This window comes from Canis lupus, chromosome X, assembly GCF_003254725.2.
Source record: "Canis lupus dingo isolate Sandy chromosome X, ASM325472v2, whole genome shotgun sequence".
Lineage (NCBI taxonomy): Eukaryota > Metazoa > Chordata > Mammalia > Carnivora > Canidae > Canis > Canis lupus.
Genome location: NC_064281.1, coordinates 14,766,931 through 14,788,451, shown reverse-complemented (window position 1 = coordinate 14,788,451; position 21,521 = coordinate 14,766,931). Strand labels below are relative to the sequence as shown.

Here is a 21,521-nt window from a genome sequence, read left to right as displayed (position 1 = left end):
TTCATGATTTAGGTACTTACTAAATTACTAAAATTCTTTGAACAGGTTGTTTTAAATTTCACCTTCTCCAGGAAGTCTCCCATGAGGTTAGGTGCCCCTTTAACATGCTACCTTGGAGCCTTGTGCTTATCCCTGTCATTAATATGTCCCACCGTGACCTGTCTTGTCTTTTTATTAGTTGACCTTCCCCACTAAACTGTGATGTCTCTCAGGCTAAAAACTGCACCTGAGTCATACTGTATTAGCAACCTATAGTAGAGTATCTCATTCATAATGGGTGTTTAATAAATACACGTGAAATGAATAAACTTCATATTCATCTTTGTATCTTCTCAGTTTTCATATGTGCCTTGAACACTGCAAGAACCAGATGAAAGTCTATTAAATGAACAAATTAGTGGACAGACTCGCTTTTGTAAATGATCAGTTATAACAGTCCAAGTCTTGAACCAAACCAACCGCTTCGATGAAAAAAGTAATATGGCAAGTCATCTCAGGGACCCTACACTGGAACTCTCTCCCTCTCAGGCTCTGCCTTTGGTCCCCCTTGAACCAACCCCAGTCCTGACAAGGGAGAAATTGCCTAGCACAGCACCTGCTCAGAGATGAATAACAATTTTGCCTTGGGGCTCCTGGGTGGCTCAGTGATTGAGCCTCTGATCTGATCCCGGAGTCCTGGATCAAGTCCCCCATCAGGCTCCTCGGAGGGAGCCTGCTTCTCCCTCTGCCTCTCTCTGTCTCTCATGAATAAATAAATAAAATCTTAAAAAACAAACACACAATTTTGCCTTAATTCAAAGCCTGGGGGCTTCCTGGTTTCTCTTTTGGGTTGAGTGAGAGGAATCAGAGCATAATATAAACTTTAGTGATTTACAGCTCCAAAGATCTCCAACAGGAGTACTTTGCCAAACTGTTCCCAGCAATCCAAGTTCAATCAGAATGTGTATAAAATACACTTTGAGAAATTAAAAAAGAAAACAAACATGAATTGATAATTTTACTGAATTAAATAAATAATAAGAAATGAAACAGACCAAGCTAAAGCACAGTCACTAGCTGCTTCTAAATAGAAGCTAGAGAGCCCGTGGCTCACACTGAGGGGCCTCAGCCTGTGCACTCCCGCAGGTGAACCGGAGGAAAGTGCTGCACACAGGGCATTTTACAAATAATCGGGAATCAAATGCACACTGTTGATGCACTGAGGTTTGCAGTGAGCATCCTCTGCCATCACAGCAACCCTACCTTTTCCTGAAACAAGAGAGAGATGGCTTCGGTCAGAGTTAACACCTACTGGCATCCGTGTGCAGCCACCATTGTATCTGGGGCTACAGAGAGAAATCCAGTGGTCCCCTTCTCCTGCTTGTTCCTAAGATGTGCTCTCTTTCCTCCTCATCTACTTTCCTGGCCCATGATGCTTCTCTCAACTAATCTTCCTTTTTTTTTTTTTTTTTATTCTCATGTTCTTTTGTCCTCCTATACCTAAGAGCCAATAATGATACTCACTCATACTGTAAGCATTGCTAAGATGAATTTTCCAGATCACTGAAGCTTACCCCTTTAAAAGCTAAAATGTGTTTTGAAATTACTTTAACCATTTTAACTCAGGGTTTTGAAAATGGGCCATTTGTTCTCCCTACCTCTTAACAGGGTGCACACCATAGCACTTGACACTTTCTTGACGACATAGGCTTGTCAATCTAAGCATCCTCTCAGGTACTTCTGAGAAATAGAGAACTCTCTTCCCTGTACACGTTTCCTATCTCATGCTTATAGGTCTAGATCTCTTCTGTCGGTAACAGCTTTACTTTTCATCCTCATCCTTGTTTCTCACTCCTGCCTTCCTCTCCTATTCCCTCATCTACTGTGGGGTGGGGAGCCAGGCAGGCCAACTTGCAGCGAGAATGTGTCAGATAGGATTTTACTGACATAACAACGTTCACTGGCCTTTGAATAAGGGCCTGGGGCCCATCCTCTGAGGAAAGTTCACTGGATTTGTGACAGCAGTTTACAGAACTGGGAGACCCTTTTTTTCCCTTACTTGTGGGTTTGGGACCACAAAGGAGTGCCAAGTGAAGATAAATAAGTACGCGGGAGCTCGCCCTCCGACAGCGGGGTGTCACTGTCCTTTGTATTCACATAGAAATATTGTTTTCCTGAACAGTTTGTGTGCCCAGTTTCAGGCTGCCCTGTACCCTTGTGATCCTATCATCATTCCTCATTTAAACTTCAGATAAAAAAATGAGACAGAAAAAGGCAAAATGTTGACTTTGGCAAGTGAGATCATCATGTGAAGCAGCTTTCTTGTATGTCCCCCTGTCCCTTCTGGGCCTGCAGCTCCGGACACTCGCTGCCCCCGCTGCCCCTGAGCCGAGTGACTCACCATCATCATGGGCCCATCAGGTCCTTCTCCCCTCTCAGACACCACGAACGACAGCACCTTTTCAGCCTCTTTAGAGTGGAACCTTGCCATCATCAGTGGCTCCTTCCTCAGTTTCCCCTTTCAAACCAGGCCATTTTCAGACGCTGGTGCACAGGTTTTATCCCACATCCAAGATGCATTTTAGCTGCTTCTCACTCACGTCTGTTAAAACTTGAATTCATATTTTCCAAACATCTCTCTCACCTCCCTCTACCCAAATCCCTCCCAAATAAGAGTGCCCTACTCTCCCACTGCTGGGTTCTCAGTCTCCACTTCTGGAACGCTGTCGTTGGTTAACTCTCAAAATACTTCTTGCTTTCATGTGAATGCTATATTTTCACCTTTGGTTCTTTTTATGGCACTTCTTACCACCCACCTCCTCCTGTTCAGCCTTTACGTTAGCACTTTCCAGTTTTATATGTTCCATACTGCTCTGCTGATAGAATTAAAGAAACATGTTGCAATTCTCTCTTCCCCTCTGTCTACTCCCTGAACCCTTTCCCTGATCACATCTTAATGTCTTCAACTACCTCTCAAGAAATTGGCGTTTCTGAATGCCTCCAAAGTCATTTTTCCCATCTAACTTACTCAACTCTTTGCCCTTTGAAATATCTTCCCAAACCTCTAAAAACATAATCGCTGGATTTTCTCTTGTGGTTGTTCCCCACATCCTCCTGCCCCCTCTTCCTTCCTCCAATTGTAACTGTCAACAATAGCAGGATTGAACTTCTGAACATTTTCTATGGCGCCATGAAATGAGTTAAACAAATCTCATTCCCCAAGCCATGTAACTCCTTAATGTCCTCTCACCAGTCCATCTACCCACACTCCCACAGCTTTTCAATTTGGCCAGTAGAATCCCCCTTTCATGGTCAAGAAACTCTTTTCTGTCTTCAACTCACTCAGGAAGACTTCTCTCTGGAAATCTGGGTCTTCCCTAAGAATGCTGCTGGACTCCTGACTCCTGCAGCCCTCTGGAAGGACAGGATTTGTTTCTCCACAGGGTGGATCCCTCAGGGTCAGGAGCTGGGGAGGGTTCATAGCCACTCCTCACACCCACTAAAAGACTCACATCTTGCTAACCTCAGGTCAAAGGGCCTCCTCCTTCTTAGCCAGACCTCTGACTAGCCTTCCTCTCCCTGCTCCTCACCTCATGGTCCTGAGGCCAACTCACTTAACACACTGGCTTTCCATGTCCTAGACCCCCTCATTTCTAATATTCTCTCTCACTCGCTTCAGTCACCCACGTTCTGGACCCCGCCTTGGACTCACACGTCCCCTAGGACTGTTCCTCGCATAACTTCCCACCATTGCTACTTCCTGAGGCCCGACCCAGTAAGTCTGCTCCCTCTCTCAGAAAGCATGCCAATCGGCAGTCTGGCCATTTTTCCTAGTTGACTGGCTCATCCCGATCCTCTTCCTTCCCTGCCCAGCTCAGACTCTGGTGGATCTCGGCAATTGCTCTTTTACTATCACCATCGCCTCCCTACCAGGAAAACTTTGGCTGGGCTTCCTGGCATCAACCTAACTTCCTGGGCAGTCTCCTACTTGCCCTGTTCCTGCTCCCGGGCTATCAAGTTCTAGATCCTTCTTTAGACCTCATGCAGTCTCAACCAAATCTCCTAAGTGCTGGCTCCATTCATCCACTCCTGGTTTGGCCCATTCCATTTCCTTCTTGGCTTCCACTCCAAATGAATAAAATTAAAACATTGCATTTCTGTTATGATTTATTAGTTTAAAAAATGCTTGGGGATATTTGTTATTTTATCCACAAGACAACCTTTTGTGGGATGGTAGCTCAAGAATATTACAACCAAAAAAACAAAAAACAAAAAACAAAAAACCCAACTCAGTTTCATAAAAAAAAAATAAATAAATAAAATAAAATAAATTTTAAAAATCCACTGAGTTTCATAGAAGTTATGTGGCTTACTTAAGCTCTCACAGTCTCCAAAGAATAGACATGATTGGCCATCATAATAATCAGAATATATTTTCTTTCAACCATCTGAGACACCTATGCCATGCCCAGTTATTCAACATGCTAGCTGTGAGGACTGACACAGGGATCAGAAACAGCGATCAAGGGATGATGGCAGAAGTCACCTTGGGATCAGTTTTCTATATACAGTTGTCCCAGAAGTTGTTCAGGTGGTAACACTGGCTCAGACAGGGAAATGAATCCCATCGTAGAGATGCAGGGAAACTCCATGCCAGCCAAGTTGGTCTCTGCCCTCTGTGTGGGCCCCCACAACCAAAACCCAACAAATGAAAAGGAGTCACAGCGTTGGAAGAGCAACTAAGCTCAGCAATGGCGAATCAAGGTAAAGAGAGCAGTTCAGAATTTACTAAGTGGGGCACTCCCTTCACACATAATTAGTGTGCTTTGAAGAGACTGGTATGTGACATGCTCACTTCTGAACAAAATAAAAACAAAACAGATTGTTTTCCTCTTCATCCTGTGCCATCTAGACATTTACAATGTGATAAAGAGCATAAATACAATCAGGTGCAAATCCCAATGGATATATAGGCTATAGGTAACGGTAATATTGAACAAAGACCCAAATTAAATTTTTGAAAGATTTTTTGGTGAAATATGTATTACAGAGCCAAAAAGATATCTATCCCTCTACAAATATTTCAGCTTCTTAGAAAAAAACTGTTACATACATCTGTATTTGTCCATATCCCTAATAACACCAATTTATTGTCTGCCTTAGTATGGGCCTCCCCCCAACAAAAATGCCACTATTTAGCAAAATAATTATTTACCTTATAGAAGATCAAAAAAAGATCATCCAGTTTCCCATGCAAATCACCTGGAGTGCAAATGAAAAATCACTATTCAGTAGGAAACAAGAAAAATGCCCATTTGTGATAGAATTCTTAAACTGAAATACTGCCGTACTGCCAATATAGTCCAAGCATTCTCAGGGCATTGGGGTTTTACCCTGATGGTATTAATTCGACAATTTGTTTTCATAGTTCTCTGTCCCCTTTCCTATGGGGGGCAGTGTCTGATCTTACAATCACCTATTCACTCCTACCATTGCGCAGCGCTGGGCTTACCCCACACCAAGCACTGCATTAAAGGTTTACATGAATAATCCTGTTCTATCCTTACACCTGCTCCATGAGTTGGGTATTATTCTCATCATTCTTAGATAGAAAGGAGGATCAGAGTAGTTAACTGATGCAAAATTACCCACCTACCAAGTATCAGAGCTGGAATTCAAACGCAACTTTATCTCACTCAAAACTCAAGCTCTTAGTGATTATTCTGTATTGTTCACACTATAATCTGTAGGAGATGAGCAAGAGTATCTGTCAGTTGGCATTAAATACCCAGTGCCTCTTATAGTACCTGGTGCATAATAGGCACTCAATAAATACATTTAATTGCTAAATGTACAGCTTTTTAAAGCCATGTATGTAAAGTCCTGTGTTAGAGAATATGCTCCAGCAATAGCATCTAAAATTGAAAAATTGTGAGTTGACATTCTTTTGATGAGACAATTATAGGAAGTAAAAATGAAAGCATGACTTTATAAAACTCAGCTAACTAAGGGAAACCATATGAATATATAAAGCCATTAACTAAAAATTAACAGTGAATATATTAGTCAAAAGCCCTATTTGGATAACTATTTCTAGGTAAAATATCTATCTTTCATAGGCTCTGATCACAAAATTTTATTCTTTGCATCCAACTTGATTACCAAAAGAATGCAATATAGAAATACCTTTCCTTGGTTTGCTTAAAATTCCACAACCAAAATCAACCAAATATATGGAACAGAAGACTGCAATTATAATGAGAACAATAAAATAAAAGTCCTGTATCACCAGCACTTATTTACAAAATGACCATAATATTAAGAGCATATTAATGCTATTATATACTTAAATCTCACTGCTTTCATATGATCGTACTCCAAATCCAAGGAAATAAAAGTGGAAAGACTTCTTATTTATAAATTAAATATATATTTTAAATTATTCTATTTTACTAATTTTCTTCAGGGTGACTTGTCTTTCAAAGATTTGAGTAGACAAAATTGTTGCAGCTGGCATGCTAAAAAATGAATTGGTTTCAGTATATTAGGGATTAAGGCTATATAAATATTTTTAACTTCTATTGGACAGTAATAGATAAAACCTGATGTATCATGGAAAGATAAGCCACAGAGAGATATTTCCACTGCAAACAAAAACATGAGTACAGAATTGGTTGTTTTTTATAATGTAACTATAGACTAAAACACCTTCTGCATGTGTATTGAGAACTATGTAGCATGTTGAGATGTTCAGGTAAAAAAATGCATCTGGAAATTGAAATTAAAATAATGGTAAAATTTCATGATACTTTCTCTCCCCCTCCTAGTACTGTCTTAAACAGATGTTTTTGAAGATACAGCCCAAATTTTGAATTTTAAATGATGACCTAATTTATTTAAGTTTAATGGGGCTATAACCACCAAAAATAGGGAAATTACTGGCCTTGGCTTTTCCTCTCTAGCAATGGTGCTACATGGAAAAATGTCTGGAAATAAATGTCCAAGATGTGGAGATCTTGAAGTGAATGAACTGTCTGATCAATCCATTCCCTAGACTTTGTTTCATGATGGAAAATGCAACATCAATCAGAGAGATGCATGATGGGAGTTGGGATAGCAGATATGGGGCTGGCCCTAACTTCGGATGCAGGGGACCTGATTTTTCATTCTGACCCCGCCACTAACAAGCCGAGGTGAGTGAGCCTAGTTGTGGTGGGGAAGAGTTACCACATAGAAATGTAGGGAAGGAGGGGTGCCTGGTTGGCTCATTCAGTAAAACATGTGACTCTTGATCTTGGGGTTGTAAGTTTGAGTCCCACACTGGGTGTAGAGAATACTCAAAAATAAAATCAAGGAAAGGAAGGAAGGAAGAAAAGAAAAGAAAAGAAAAGAAAAGAAAAGAAAAGAAAAGAAAAGAAAAGAAAAGAAAAGAAAAGAAAAGAGAGAGAAGGCATTTTCCTCTCTGGGCCTCAATTTCATCCACAACAACAAGTGACAGACTAGTCCCAGTAAGAATTATTTAGCTCTTGCACTGTGTGATGCCAGGACACCTCTGCCCTCTAATTCACATCTTCTAGATCCTTTTACCCAAAGATAAGTCTACAATGGCAACTGGAAACATGTGGGAGCAGATCTCACTCTCTGTTTGGCTTATTATACACATTCAGACAGCATATGGAGCCCTGCCTCCATGGAGGCCATGGGTTGTTGGCATGGCTTCCCGAGCTTCATGACCCCAAGTCTTAATCTCTGTGAAAAGTAAGAGCCAGGGAGGCCTTAAATAAAAGGCTCCCACTGCTGAGATGCATCATCTGTCAGGCAGAGACGTGTGTTGGCCTGATCAGGTTGGAATTGAACCATTGAAGATGCTTCAAAAGCCTGAGTCTGAGCATGTAGTGTGTCCCGCTGCATCAAGTCCCTATCACCACTATCAGATGCTAGGAATGGAAATGGTTTTACTAGATTGTCAAATCCACTTCTACCTGCCAGAGGAAAAGAAACACAGGCTAAAAATTGATTTGGAAAATAACAATCACTGTTTTGTAACCTAAAGGCCTAATTAGAAGTTAAGGGAATTGCTGTTCCTTCCACGCACCCCATTCTCAGACAGTTGCAAGCCTGCTGAGCACCAACTGTGTTGAATTTCAATGTGTACCGTTTCTTGAAGCAATATCCTGCCAGGCTGGCCTATATGATAACAAAATCTCAAGTCTTGTTATTTAGAAGAACAAGGAACATATTTCTGGGACATTCCCACTCTTCTAAAAGCTGCATAGACCAGTTGGAAAAATCTAAAACAGCAGCCAAGGGCAGAGAAGAGTTTAATCTCCACGCTGCCTCAGGCTTTTCGCCTCCCAGCCTAAGTGGCACATGGAGGCCCACCTAAGGAAAAGTAACACAGAACAAAGATAATGAGAGCTAGATGGAGGGCAAAGAACGGTGATTCCACCCATGGGTGGTTTTCTGTATTAAAATGCTGCCTGCCTTTATAAAAAGCTATGAGTTCTTTAATTTCTCACATAATTAATTCCTGCCAGCTGGTATGCAAAACAAAGACAAGATGGGGAACAGTATTATCATGATAGATAACTCTATATTAACACTCTTCCCTTAATACAGTCCAATTTACACAGTTTTCAAGTTAAGCAAACGATGTAGAACCAAGACACTCCTAAATATTAATTTGGCAGCTCTGCTCTGAAACTTACCACAGATTGTTAACTCTTTGGAGGGAGAAGTTTTTACGTGAGTGAAGTTTGGCATTTGCTTCAGGACCTTCTTGGTTTCAAATAGCACCTCTAAGACATAATGAGCATGAAGTATCTGTGAGGGGGAAGCAGAGGAAATACATATAATGAACTAGCAAGAAAGGCATGACTACATAGAAAGCTGTAACAGTGGAGCATACGAGCCCATTTCAGGAAGCTGTATTGCAGGATAATGTCTAAACTATTCTCAGATAGATCATTCTAGCAATGTGTCTGGCATACAATAAGCCCTCACTAGAGATTTGTAAACTGAATGAATAAATGGTTCCTAGGACACTTATATTTTCCTGTTCTTAACTGATATCACCCATTCACAGAACGTCTCTGATAGATCCCAAGAGAAGTGATTGAGTTGTGTGTGTGTGGGGGGGTACCTCCCTTGCCCCAGGGAAACATGCAGACAAAAATTAAAAATAAAAAAGAAGCAAGGAAAGGAGAAAGAGAGAAGGAGAGAGACTGTGGAAGAGGAGCTGCTTTGCATTTGTTTGGGACATCCTGCCTCCTGGGATGGCAGCCAGGTGGTGGTGCTGGGTTCGCAGATCTCACAAGGCAGCCAGAGCAGCCCCAAGAAACCCCTGAGCCAAGAATCCCAGGTGGCTCAATGTTGGGTGCACAGACGTGAGAGTATACAGAACAGCAAGTACATTTATATACTGGTCTAAATATAAAACATATTCCAAACCCAAATAAATCATTTGCATTACCTCCTATTACGACTATTCATCCAATTGCCCTCCTCCAGTTAGCATTGATGACGTCATTGTATTGGACAGATTTATTCCACTTTCTCTGCTGGGCTTTTGTTTGTTTTAAATCTAGTGTGTTATTCTTCAGTTTTAAAAAATTATAAAATACCCCAAATACATAATCCCCGAAGGAATATAGCTAATACAAATGTAACGGATGCTACCAGCACTTCATGGGTCAGGACTATTTCCACCACCTGAAATGGGGCTAGCCAAAATCAAGATGTGCTGTGAGTGCAAAATACACACTGGATTTCAAAGACTCAGTGTATGAAAAAAAAAAAGCAAAATGTCTCATTAAAAACTTTTAACAGAGGGGGGGCACTTGATGGGATGAGCACTGGGTGTTATGCTATATGTTGGCAAACTGAACTCCAATTAAAAAAAATTAAAAAATAAACAAATAATAAAATAAAATAAAAACTTTTTTTTAAATTTACCCATTCCACAATTTTTATTTTTTTATTTTTATTTTTTTAAATTTTTTATTGGTGTTCAATTTGCCAACATATAGAATAACACCCAGTGCTCATCCCATCAAGTGCCCCCCTCAGTGCCTGTCACCCAGTCACCTCCACCCCCCCGCCCACATCCCTTTCTACCACCCCTTATTCGTTCCCCAGAGTTAGGAGTCTCTCACGTTCTGTCTCCCTTTCTGATATTTCCCACTCATTTTTTCTCCTTTCCCCTTTATTCCCTTTCACTATTTTTTATATTCCCCAAATGAATGAGACCATATAATATTTGTCCTCCGATTGACTTATTTCACTCAGCATAATACCCTCCAGTTCCATCCATGTGGAAGCAAATGGTGGGTATTTGTCATTTCTAATGGCTGAGTAATATTCCATTGTATACATAGACTCATTAAAAACTTTTAACGGAGGGGGGCACTTGATGGGATGAGCACTGGGTGTTATGCTATATGTTGGCAAATTGAACTCCAATAAAAAAAGTTTAAAAATAAATAAATAAATAAATAATAAAATAAAATAAAAACTTTTAACAGGAGTATATATTAAAATGATAATTTCATATATTGGATTAAATACAGTATTAAAATGATTTTTATCTTTTACATTTTTAAAAGTTTATTTATTTTAGTAATCTTTATACCCAATATATTTTCAATTTTTTAATGTGACGACTAGACCATTTTTAATTATGTTTGTGGCTCATATTATATTTCTATTGGATACTACTGGTTTAGATTATTAAAGGCCGAGAGGGGTCATTTCTATACATTGTTCAGATACTGTTTTGATTATGGGTTTCAGGAAAGATAAAATTCTTTGTTCCTTTGGCACAATCCTGTCTCATGGTGTCTTAAAATTTCTATTTGCATAGCTATTAAAATAATAAAACTATTTTCTATCCCAGATTCCCAAAATATGATTTAAGTTTGGAGAATTTTCATGATTAAATATACCTTTTTTGAGAGAGAGATAGAGAGCAGGGGTAGGAGCAGAGGGAAAGGAAGAGAGAATCTTAAGCAGAATACATGAGTATCAGTACTTGCTTACAATGCTGTCTTTCAATAGCATTATAATTGTTTTTATAGTTACAATATTAAATACTCAAAAAAGTTAACTTAGATATTGGTTTCTACATTTATAGAGATGGTCAAAGTAAATAGCAACTTAAATAAAATATTCATATTCTTTTAAAGCCAATGAGGAAGGAAAATACTACTTTTAAAGGATATTTCTTTTTATGAAGTAACAAGTTTTCAAATGGAAAAAAATCTCATTTTTTAGTTGAATAAAAAGTTAAATAGTAAAAAGGAGTATAACTGAAAAGCAATTTTCCTTCTTCCCCACTCAGTCCCTGTCCCCAGAAACAGTCACTGTTAAGGGTGTCTTCATTATCTTTCCAAAACATATTCTATGCGTTGGCAGCATATAAAAATTAATATAACCACATATGAATATGTAATATTAATATATATTCTATTCTATAAACATATAATCCCTTAAACAAAATGTGGGATATATTCATACAAAGGAATGTTATTCAACTAAAAGTAGGAATGAAATACTGACATATGCTAAAACATGGATGAACCTTGAATACATTTGCCAAGCAAAAGCCAGACACCAAAGGTCACATACTTTAGGATTACATTTATATGAAATCTCCAGATTAGACAAATTTGTAGAGACAGAAGGCAAATTAGTGGTTGCAAGGGGCTGGGGAGAAGGGGCAATGGGGAGTGACTGCTTGATGAGTACAGGGTTTTGTTTTGGGGTAATGAAATGTTCCAGAATTAGATAGTGGTGATGATAGCACAACATTTTGAATATAGTAACACCTGCTAAATCATACACTTTAAAATGATCTATTTATGTTTACATGATCTATTTTATGTGAATTTATCTTAACTTTTAAAAATCAAAATATATAAATACTTATTTATTTATTTTTTTTTACAAAAGGGAACACACTGCACTCTTTGTTGAGCCTGTCTTCCCCTAACAGCATAATTTTCTCATTTTTGTAAAGTCAGAATTATGATCTTTTCTGTTATGGCTCCTTGGATATTTGTCATATCTCTTCTCTCTCTTTGAACATATTAAGCATACTTATAAACTCTGAGTCTGATAATGCCATTGTCAAAATATTGGTCTGTTATTTATTGGTTGCCTCAGTTTTCTGTCATGAATCTTATATCTTCCTATGCTTGGTTAATATTTGTATTAAGTTCTGGACATTGTACATAACAACTTGAAGAAATAATTTGAGGCCTATCTTCTTCCAGAAAGGATTTACCTTTTCATTTGGCAGGTGGCTAGAAATACCAGCTATCCAGGATAATCTCAATTCAATATCAGGAATTAGATGATTCCAAGCTTTGATTCAATCCCTACAGAGACAGTCTACTTCTAGTTCACTCTTACTCCTAGGGTATGCCCTTAGGGTCCTAACCTGAGAATGAGGGTTTGGGGGTAATGTCAGAGAAAATAATGGAATAGGTAGCTCACAGGTCCTATCCCTCCACAGAAACACTGAAAACTCAAGCAAAGAAACTGTCAAAATCAACTTTCACAGAACTTTGGAAAGTAAAGTTCACAGCAACCAAGCAAAGGCTGAATCAAGAAAAAGGCCACTTAAAAATGGCTCAGTGCAAGCAGAGAATAAAGGCTAAAATAGGTTTGTAAGCAGCCTAGCTAAGCAGTGAAGTGTACCAACACAGAGCCCATCTGCAAAGACAAGGCTTGTCTTTGCTTTGCATTGCTTCTGTCTCTGTCCCACTCTCTATTTCATTCTCTCTCTCTCTCTCCCTAGCTCCTGGTGTTCAAGGAAATCTCTGTAAAACACTAGTTGAATACAAACTAAAAGAACAGAGACTTCAGAGACCTCACACACAACTAGACCTAGCATACATCTATAGAACACTCCACCCAACAACATCAGGCTACACATTTTTTTAACAAGAGCATATGGAACATTCTCCAGGATAGACCAGATGTTAGGCCACAAAATAAGCTTCAATAAATTTAAAAAGATTGGAATCATGCAAAGTATCTTATCTGATCACAATGGAATGAAGCTTGAAATCAATAACAGAAGGACAACTGAAAAATTCACAAATATGTAGAAATTAAACAACATAATCAATAGGTCAAAGAAGAAATCACAAAGGAAATTAGAAGCCACTTTGAGATGAATGAAAATGAAAACGTTACACACAAAAATATATGGGATGGGGATCCCTGGGTGGCTCAGGGGTTTGGTGCCTGCCTTTGGCCCAGGGTGTGATCCTGGAGACCCGTGATTGAGTCCCACATTGGGTTCCCTGCATGGGGCCTGCTTCTCCCTCTGCCTGTGTCTTTACTTCTCTCTCTGTGTGTGTCTCTCATGAATAAATAAATAAAATATTTAGAAAATATATATATGGGATGTAGCAAAAGCAATGCTCAGAGAGAAATTTATAATTGCAAATGCCTACATTAAAAAGAAGAAAGATCTCAAATGAAAAGCCTAACTTGACACCAAGGAACTAGAAAAAGAACAAACTAAGCCAAAAACTAGCAGCAGAAGAAAAAGGACTAGAGTTCAGATAAATGAAATAGACAACAGAAAAACAAGAGATAAAATTAGCAAAACTCAAAATTGATTCTTTGAAAATATTAACAAAGTTGACAAACCTTTAGCTAGACTGACAAAGAAAAACAAAGAAAATGCAAATAACTATAATCAGAACTAAAAGTGGGACATTACCACCAATCTTAAAGAAATAAAAATAATTATAAGAGAATATTATGAATAATTATACATTAACAAATTAGATAATTTAGATGAAATGGACAAATTCCTGGAAACATACAAATTCCCAAAACTGATTCAGGAAGAAATAGAAAATCTGAACAGGGGGATCCCTAGGTGGCTCAATGGTTTGGCACCTGCCTTTGGCCCAGGGTGTGATCCTGGAGTCCTGGGATCGAGTCCCACATTGGGCTCCCTGCATGGGGCCTGCTTCTCCCTCTGCCTGTTTCTCTGCCTATCTCTCTCTCTCTCCTCTCTCTCTCTCTCTCTCTCTGTGTGTCTCATGAATAAATAAATAAAATCTTTAAAAAAAAAAGAAAATCTGAATAGATCTAAGACAAGTAGAGATTGAATCAGTAATCAAAAACCTCCTAACAAGGAAAATCCAAGACAGGCAACTTCACTGGTGAACTCTACTGAACATTTAAGGAATTAACACCAATCCTTCTTAAATTCTTCCAAAAAAGTGAAGAGGAAGAAACAATTCCTAACTCATTCTATGAAGCCAATATTACCCTAATACCAAAGTCAAATAAAGACACCATAAGAACATACACATCAATATCCCTTCTAAATAAAATACAAAACAAAAACAAAAACAACTTCAACAAAATATCAGCAAAAAAATCCAATAAAATTTTAAAAGAATCATAGACCATGACCCAGTGGGATTTATTCCAGGAATACAAGGTGGTTCGATACACACACAAAATTAATCAGTGTAATACACACATTAATAGAGTGAAGGAAAAAAACACACAATCATTTCAATTGGTGTAAAAAAGTATTTGACAACATCTAACACCTTTTCATGATAGAACCACTCAGAAAACTAGGAATGGAAGAAAATGTCCTCAATATGATGAAGGACATTGATAAAAAACCCACAACTAACATCAAACTCAATGGTGAAAGACTGAAAGCTTTCCCACCTAAGATCAAGAACAAGACAAGCATGACAAGCCCTCACCACTGCTATTCAACATTGTACTGGAAATTCTAGCCAGGGTAATTAGGCAAGAAAAAGAAATAAGAGGCATCTAAATAAAAAAGGAAAAAATAAAACTATCTCTATTCCCAGATGACATGATCCTATATATAGATTGTCTCAAAATACACACACTACTAAAGCTAAGAAATGAATTCAGCAAAGTGGCAGAGTAAAAGCTCAATCCATAAAAATCAATTGTCCTTTTATACACCAATAATGAGCAATCCAAAAGGGAATTAAGAAAGCAATCCCTTTTACAATGGCAATCAAGAGAATAAAATACCAAGGAATAAATTTAAGGTAGTAAAAGACTTGTGCACTGAAAATTAGAAAACATTGCTGAAAGAAATCAAAGAAGACCTAAATAAATGAAAGATATCCTGTGTTTATGAATTGGAAGGCTTAATATTGTTAAGATGGTAATACTATCCAAAGTGATCTACAGATTCAATACAATCTACCAAAATCATACCAAAATCCCAATGGGCTTTTTTACAGAAATGGAAATGTCAATCCTTAAATTCATTGCAAGGGGAACCCAAATATCAAAACGATATTGAAAAAGAAGAGCTAAATTGAAGAATTTATGCTTCCTGATTTCAAAACTTAACTACAAAGCTATAGTAATTAAGACAATGTAATGACATAATTCATAAATACAAATGAAGAGAACTGGGAGTCCAGACATAAATTAATACATCTATGGCCTATGGCCTATTAGTTTTCAGCATGGGTCTCAAGACCATTCAATGGGGGAAAGAACGGACTCTTAACAGAAAGTGTTAGGACAACTGCATATTGCAAAGAACAAAGTTGGACCCCTACCTCATACCATATACAGAAAGTAAATGAAAATGATTCATGGAACTAAATTTAAGAGTTAAAACCATAAAATTCTTAAAAGGAACTATAAGGAGTAAATCTTCATGATCTTGGATTTGGCAATGGATTCTTAGATAAAACACAAAAACACAAGCAATCAAAGAAAAAATAGATACTTTGGACTTCATCAACATTAGAAACTTTTGTGAATCAAAGGGCATTATCAAGAAAATAGAAAGAACCTACAGAATGAAAAAAAATTTTCAAATCATACATTGGAGGGGTGCCTGAGTGGCTCAGTTGGTTAAGCGTCAGACTCTTAGTTTCCGCTTGGGTCATGGTCTCAGGGCCGGGTTATCAAGGCCTGCATCACTGAGCTTCCTGGTCAGCGGAGAGTCTGCTAGAGATTCTCTCTCTCCCTTTCCCTCTGTCCCTCCACCCCACAGTTTCTCTCTCTCAAATAAATAAATAAATAAATCCTTTAAAAAAATCATATATCTGATAAGAGATTTTTTTGTTTTTTTTTTTGATAAGAGATTTGTATCCAGAATATATAAATAACTCTTACAACTCAATAATAAAAAGACAAATAACCTTATTTCAAAATGGGCAAAGCATCTAAGTAGATATTTCTCCAAAGAATGTGTACAAATGCCCAGTAAACATGGTATAGATGTTCAACATCTTCAGTCATTAGGGAAATGCAAATCAAAACCACAATGAGGTATCACTTCACATGCAACTAGGATGGCTATAATAAAAATACAATTACAAAGAATAAACAAAAGCAAATAAGAAGTGTTGACAAAAAAATGTGAAGAAATTGGAACCCTCATGCATTGCTGGTGGGAAGGTAAAGAGACACAGCCACTGTGGAAAACAGTTTAGCAGCCCCTCAAAAAGTTAAACAGAGTGACCATATGACCCAGCAGTTCCACTCCTAGGTATATATACTCAAGAGAACTGAGAACACATTCATACAAAAACCTGTATGTGAATGTTTATAGAAGCATTGTTCATGATAGCCCAAAGGTAGAAAAAAATCCAAATGTTCATCCACTGATGAATGAATAAACAAAATGTGGTATATCCATATAACAGAATATTAGTCAGTCATACCAATAAAGGAGCAATGAAACATGTTATGACATGAATGTACCTTAACAACATTATGCTAAGTGAAAAAGCCAGATACAAGAGGCTACATATTATAGAATTCTATACATGAAATGCCCAAAATAGACAAATCTGTAGAGACAGAAAGTAGAATAATGGGTGCTAGTCGGGAGGGAAGAGGGAATGGTAATGGGTATGGAATTTCTTTTGGGGGTGATGAAAATGTTTTGGAGTTAGTCCTGGTGATAACTGCACAATTTTGTGACTGTGCTAAAAACCACTGCACCGTACACTTTCTTTCTTATTTATTTTTCATTGGAGAATTGTTGACACACAATGTTACATTAGTTTGAGGTGTACAACACAGTGATTTGACAACTCTGTATGTTACACTGTACGCTGTGCTCAGCCGCAAGTATAGGTACCTACCGTCTGCCACCGTACGCCACCACAGTACTCTCGACTATATTCCCTATGCCGTAGCTTTAATCTTGATGACTTATTCACTCTATAACTGGAAGCCTGATCTCCTACTCCCTTTCACCCACTTCGCCCATCCCCTCACCCTTAAATCATTCACTTGAAAATGATGAATTTTACAATATGTGAATTATATATCTAAGAAAAAGGAAAAGGAAATGCATAAGCCTATATATAGACAGGAAGTTGCTATGCATCTGAGGAGACTTCTATTTAATAGGTTAAGGAAAGCAAAGGGTAGCTCTCACTTATTATGAAGCTTTTCCCCAAAGGAATGCATTTCTGCTATAGTATTTTTCATCCATTCATTCAACAGATAGTCACCGAGCACATGCTATGTACAAGAATCAGGGCAGTATCTGCTTCCACTTGCCTGTTGTTGCTTGAAGGCCTCAACAAGTAAATCAATATCAGTAAAAGTGAGAGGAAATTGCAGCCGAGGACCATGATAGGAGTCTGGGACGTCTATGTGTGAGACATAGTCCTGTCTATCCTTGTAGTCCTGGAGGGTGCTACCAAAAAGTCGAGCAAGTAATTCTGGAAAAGGAAAGACAGAAAGGGTGGGGGAATCAACATTCCCATACTTAAAATTCAATAAATATCTTCTTGAATATTGAGCCAATGTAAGGCAGTGTGCTACAGGTATTATGAATATCAAGATATCCCACATTTAATCACGAGGAAGGATTTGTTCTCAGATCATTAGGCACATTCACATGAATCACCCTCATCCCTTCCCGAGTGGACAGTGTACCAAAGCAGTGAGTTCATTGGTGGGGAGGAGGAGAAACTCAGGGAAAACTGGTCATTCAAGGTACTATGATGCTCTGAATCTTTACCTCTACATTTTTTGCCTACTCTTACATTGCAGATTTTTACAAATAGGGCTGAAAACATAATAATGTATTGTATTTGATTCAAACATCTGTGCTATTCAGGATCTACAGAAAATTAAACTGCAGCATTCAATTTTTCCCCTGTTAAGCACTTCAAATTTTACTTAGCTATAATAGATTTGTTTCTCTCTTCACATAAAAACAGATTTTCTGACATGATTTTCTTTTTCTTCTTGATAACAAAGCAGATAAAGTTAGATGATGAACCACAGGCAGAAATACCCACAGGGCCTCTCTCTGAGAGAAATATTTCTATGTAACAGATTGCCTGCACTGCCCATTTCAGTAGGTGCTGAGGCCCAGGGTCCCTTTCTTGCTAGGCCACCTATCAAACAGTCAGGCCAAGAACAGAAATCTGGCCAATGTCGGTGGAGAAAGATGAAAGGGGATATGGTAGACTGATTGCAAAAGTGACCCCAATTGTCTATCCCAACCTCTAGCCTGGCTCTTGTCAAGATTCTATTTCCCCAGGCTTCAAACCTGGGTTGTTGGGTTCATGATTTGTGTTAGCCTAAAGAATGTGGTAGAAGTGTTATGTACCATTTCTAAGCCAAGACCTTAGAAGGCCTTGTATGCTTCCATGCTTTCTCTTTTGGACCTATATTACTGCCACAAAGCCCAGGCTAGCCTAATGAAAGCTTCAAGACTATGGAGAACAAAACTGAGTCACCCCAGCCAAGGCCATCCTAGATCAGCCATCAGCCAGCAGACCTCCAAACACATGAGTGAACTCTCACCAAGACCTGAGAAAAACTGCCAAATCAAGCCTGCCAAGATCAGCAGAAACACTCGGATAACCTGTGGACTTGTGGGCAAGAAGTGTTTATTACATGCCACTGAGCTATTGTGGTTGTTTAACACACAGTGTTATTTCGTTAAGAGATAACAGATATGGAGATGATGATGTATTCTTCAACTCATTAACACTGAATGCTACCAAGCCAATGGGAATCAGAAGTTCTCTACAAGCTGTTTCTATATTTTTGAATATTTAGAATGGACATGTTTAGAAAGTATGACGTCAGCAGATGTAGATAGAATACATTTCTTTTCATGATCCAGTTATGCTGAGAGATTCCAGTTAAGAACTAAACTTGAAAAAAAACCTTTATTTTTTCAAAAAAATATATATGTCGGGCAGCCCAGGTGGCTCAGTGGTTTAGCGCCGCCTTTAGCCCAGGGCCTGATCCTGGAGACCTGGGATCGAATCCCATGTCAGGCTCCCTGCATGGAGCCCGCTTCTCCCTTTGCCTGTGTCTCTGCCTCTCTCTCTCTCTCCCTGTATCTCTCATGAATTAAAAAAAAAAAATCTTTAAAAAAATATATATGTCATAATATTTGATAATTTAAAAATGCTTTCTAAATTATTGGGTGCCCCAATATTTCTTTGGTGGTGGTTGATGATGTTTTACAAGAAGTTAAATTTAGGAATAATAATGTACGTCTTCAGTGTGGTCCAGCACAGTGTATTTTATTCATTTGGATTTGGTTTGAGATTTAAGAATAACTTAATTATTCCCTGTAATGTTTGAAAACTAGAAATGCAGAGCAGCTTGGTAAATTTTTTCTCAGATTCCATGGTGCAAGCAATAAAGCCTAAATACTCTACCTATCTTAATGATCGTACCATTTGGCTCATAGAGATACATCTTCCTGACTCTATACATTTTAATATGGAGCTCCTCTTGGGAAAACAACAATAACAACAAAGAAACAAACAAAAAAAAACCCCACCAGTCTCACTATACCATGTTATAACTGACTCATTGAGTAATTCCTACTGAAAGGTACAAGCACGAAATGATTTTCTTTTCCCAATCATGGCCTTCACCTATGCTCTGTCCACTCTCCCTTTCTCATCAGCTCACACATCAATTCCAATTGTTTTTTAAGAAGAAAATTAAAATATTGTTTTTCTTCTTTAAAACAAACCAAAAAAGCTTAGTCTGGCCCTTCTTTCCATATGTTTGTTGACCTTCATTTCTTATAAGTTCCGTGATAAATACATGAAAAAGCATCGTTTCCCTAAGCCAATTCCTAGTCAAAACTACTCAATATGAAATATCAGTAAACATCAAATCATAATCCTTTTGCTGACTTTTAGCCACATTAAAAGAAATAACATAGATTCTCTTCCTAATATGGGTAGCTAATGTGAGTCATGTATGAAAACAATCAAAAGCTGTAGCAGGGGATCCCTGGGTGGCGCAGCGGTTTAGCGCCCGCCTTTGGCCCAGGGTGTGATCCTGGAGTCCCAGGATCGAGTCCCACGTGGGGCTCCCGGCATGGAGACTGCTTCTCCCTCTGCCTGTGTGTGCCTCTCTCTCTCTCTCTTTCTCTCTGTGTGCCTATCATGAATAAATAAATAAAATCTTGAAAAAAAAAAGCTGTAGCAGTTCAAACGCAAGTAGTGTGGGCTATAACTATTATAAGACTAATTTAATGAATGCCAACAATATATAAAGATTTGTGCAACATGTAATTTGAATGAATCTTTACCTATTTGATTTACAATTCTCTCAATACCAATCTAAACTAATTAAGTATAATGAAATCTTGAATTATAACCAAATGATACCACCTTTACAAGTTGTTCTAAAGAAAATATCTCAAAACTACCCCCCATATATAATCTTTTCTTTTGCCCAGTACAAACTCAAAATCTGGACAGGGAAAATGTTAAAGCCCATAATTAAAAAAAACAAAACACGTGCACACACATACACAATTTCTGCCTCTACCACCCACATGTCACTTTGAAAACAAGCTCCAAATATGGCTAGGAAAAGAAAAGCACCAATTGAACTGCATTTTATAGTTATTTTGTTTCTCAGTTATGAATCTGGATTAAAATTATGAGTGTCCAGGGACGCCTGAGTGGCTCAGCGGTTGAGCACCTGCCTTTGACTCAGAGCATGATCCCACATTCGGGTCCCACGTTGGGCTCCTTGCATGGAGCCTGCCTCTCCCTCTGCCTGTGTCTCTGCCTCTCTCTCTGTGTCTCTCATGAATAAATAAATAAAATCTTTTTTTAAAAAATTGAGTATCCATATAATAAACTCAATAAATGGCAAAATGACATTTCATAAAATTTAACACCTGTTTTCTTTAAAAAAAAAAAAAAACTCAGAAAACTAGAAACGAAAGCCTACCTCCTTAACAGAATTATAAAAATTTAAATCAACAAGAATGGTTTTTCCATTAAAGCATTAACAAAACAGGATGCCTACTTTTACTGCTTCACTTTAACATTGTTCTGCTATTTCCAGCCAACACAACAAAACACAAACCCAAAATAAGAGCAGTGGCTATTGCATAGAAAGATATAAAAATAAAGTTGCCTGTGGCCAGTGTGATTAAATATCCATCCTCAAGAAAATCAACTGAGAAACTCCCAGAACTGATAGGAGAATTCAGTACTGCAGAGGTTAAGCACACTTGTTCAAAACACAGCTTT

The 21,521-nt window shown here is 38.2% G+C and overlaps 1 protein-coding gene across 4 annotated transcripts in view; it reads right to left on the bottom strand.

Moving 5' to 3' along the window:
- PPEF1 (protein phosphatase with EF-hand domain 1) overlaps positions 1–21,521 on the bottom strand; it is a 122,764-nt gene that overhangs the window by 47,510 nt on the left and 53,733 nt on the right. For all 4 annotated transcript variants that reach the window (XM_025437989.3, XM_049107512.1, XM_025437985.3 and 1 more), the window contains 3 exons: positions 17,542–17,705; positions 8,688–8,802; positions 5,195–5,241 (listed from right to left, as the gene is read on the bottom strand). In XM_025437989.3, coding sequence (XP_025293774.1) covers positions 5,195–5,241; positions 8,688–8,802; positions 17,542–17,705 — 326 coding nt within the window. The remainder of the gene's footprint in view (positions 1–5,194; positions 5,242–8,687; positions 8,803–17,541; positions 17,706–21,521) is intronic.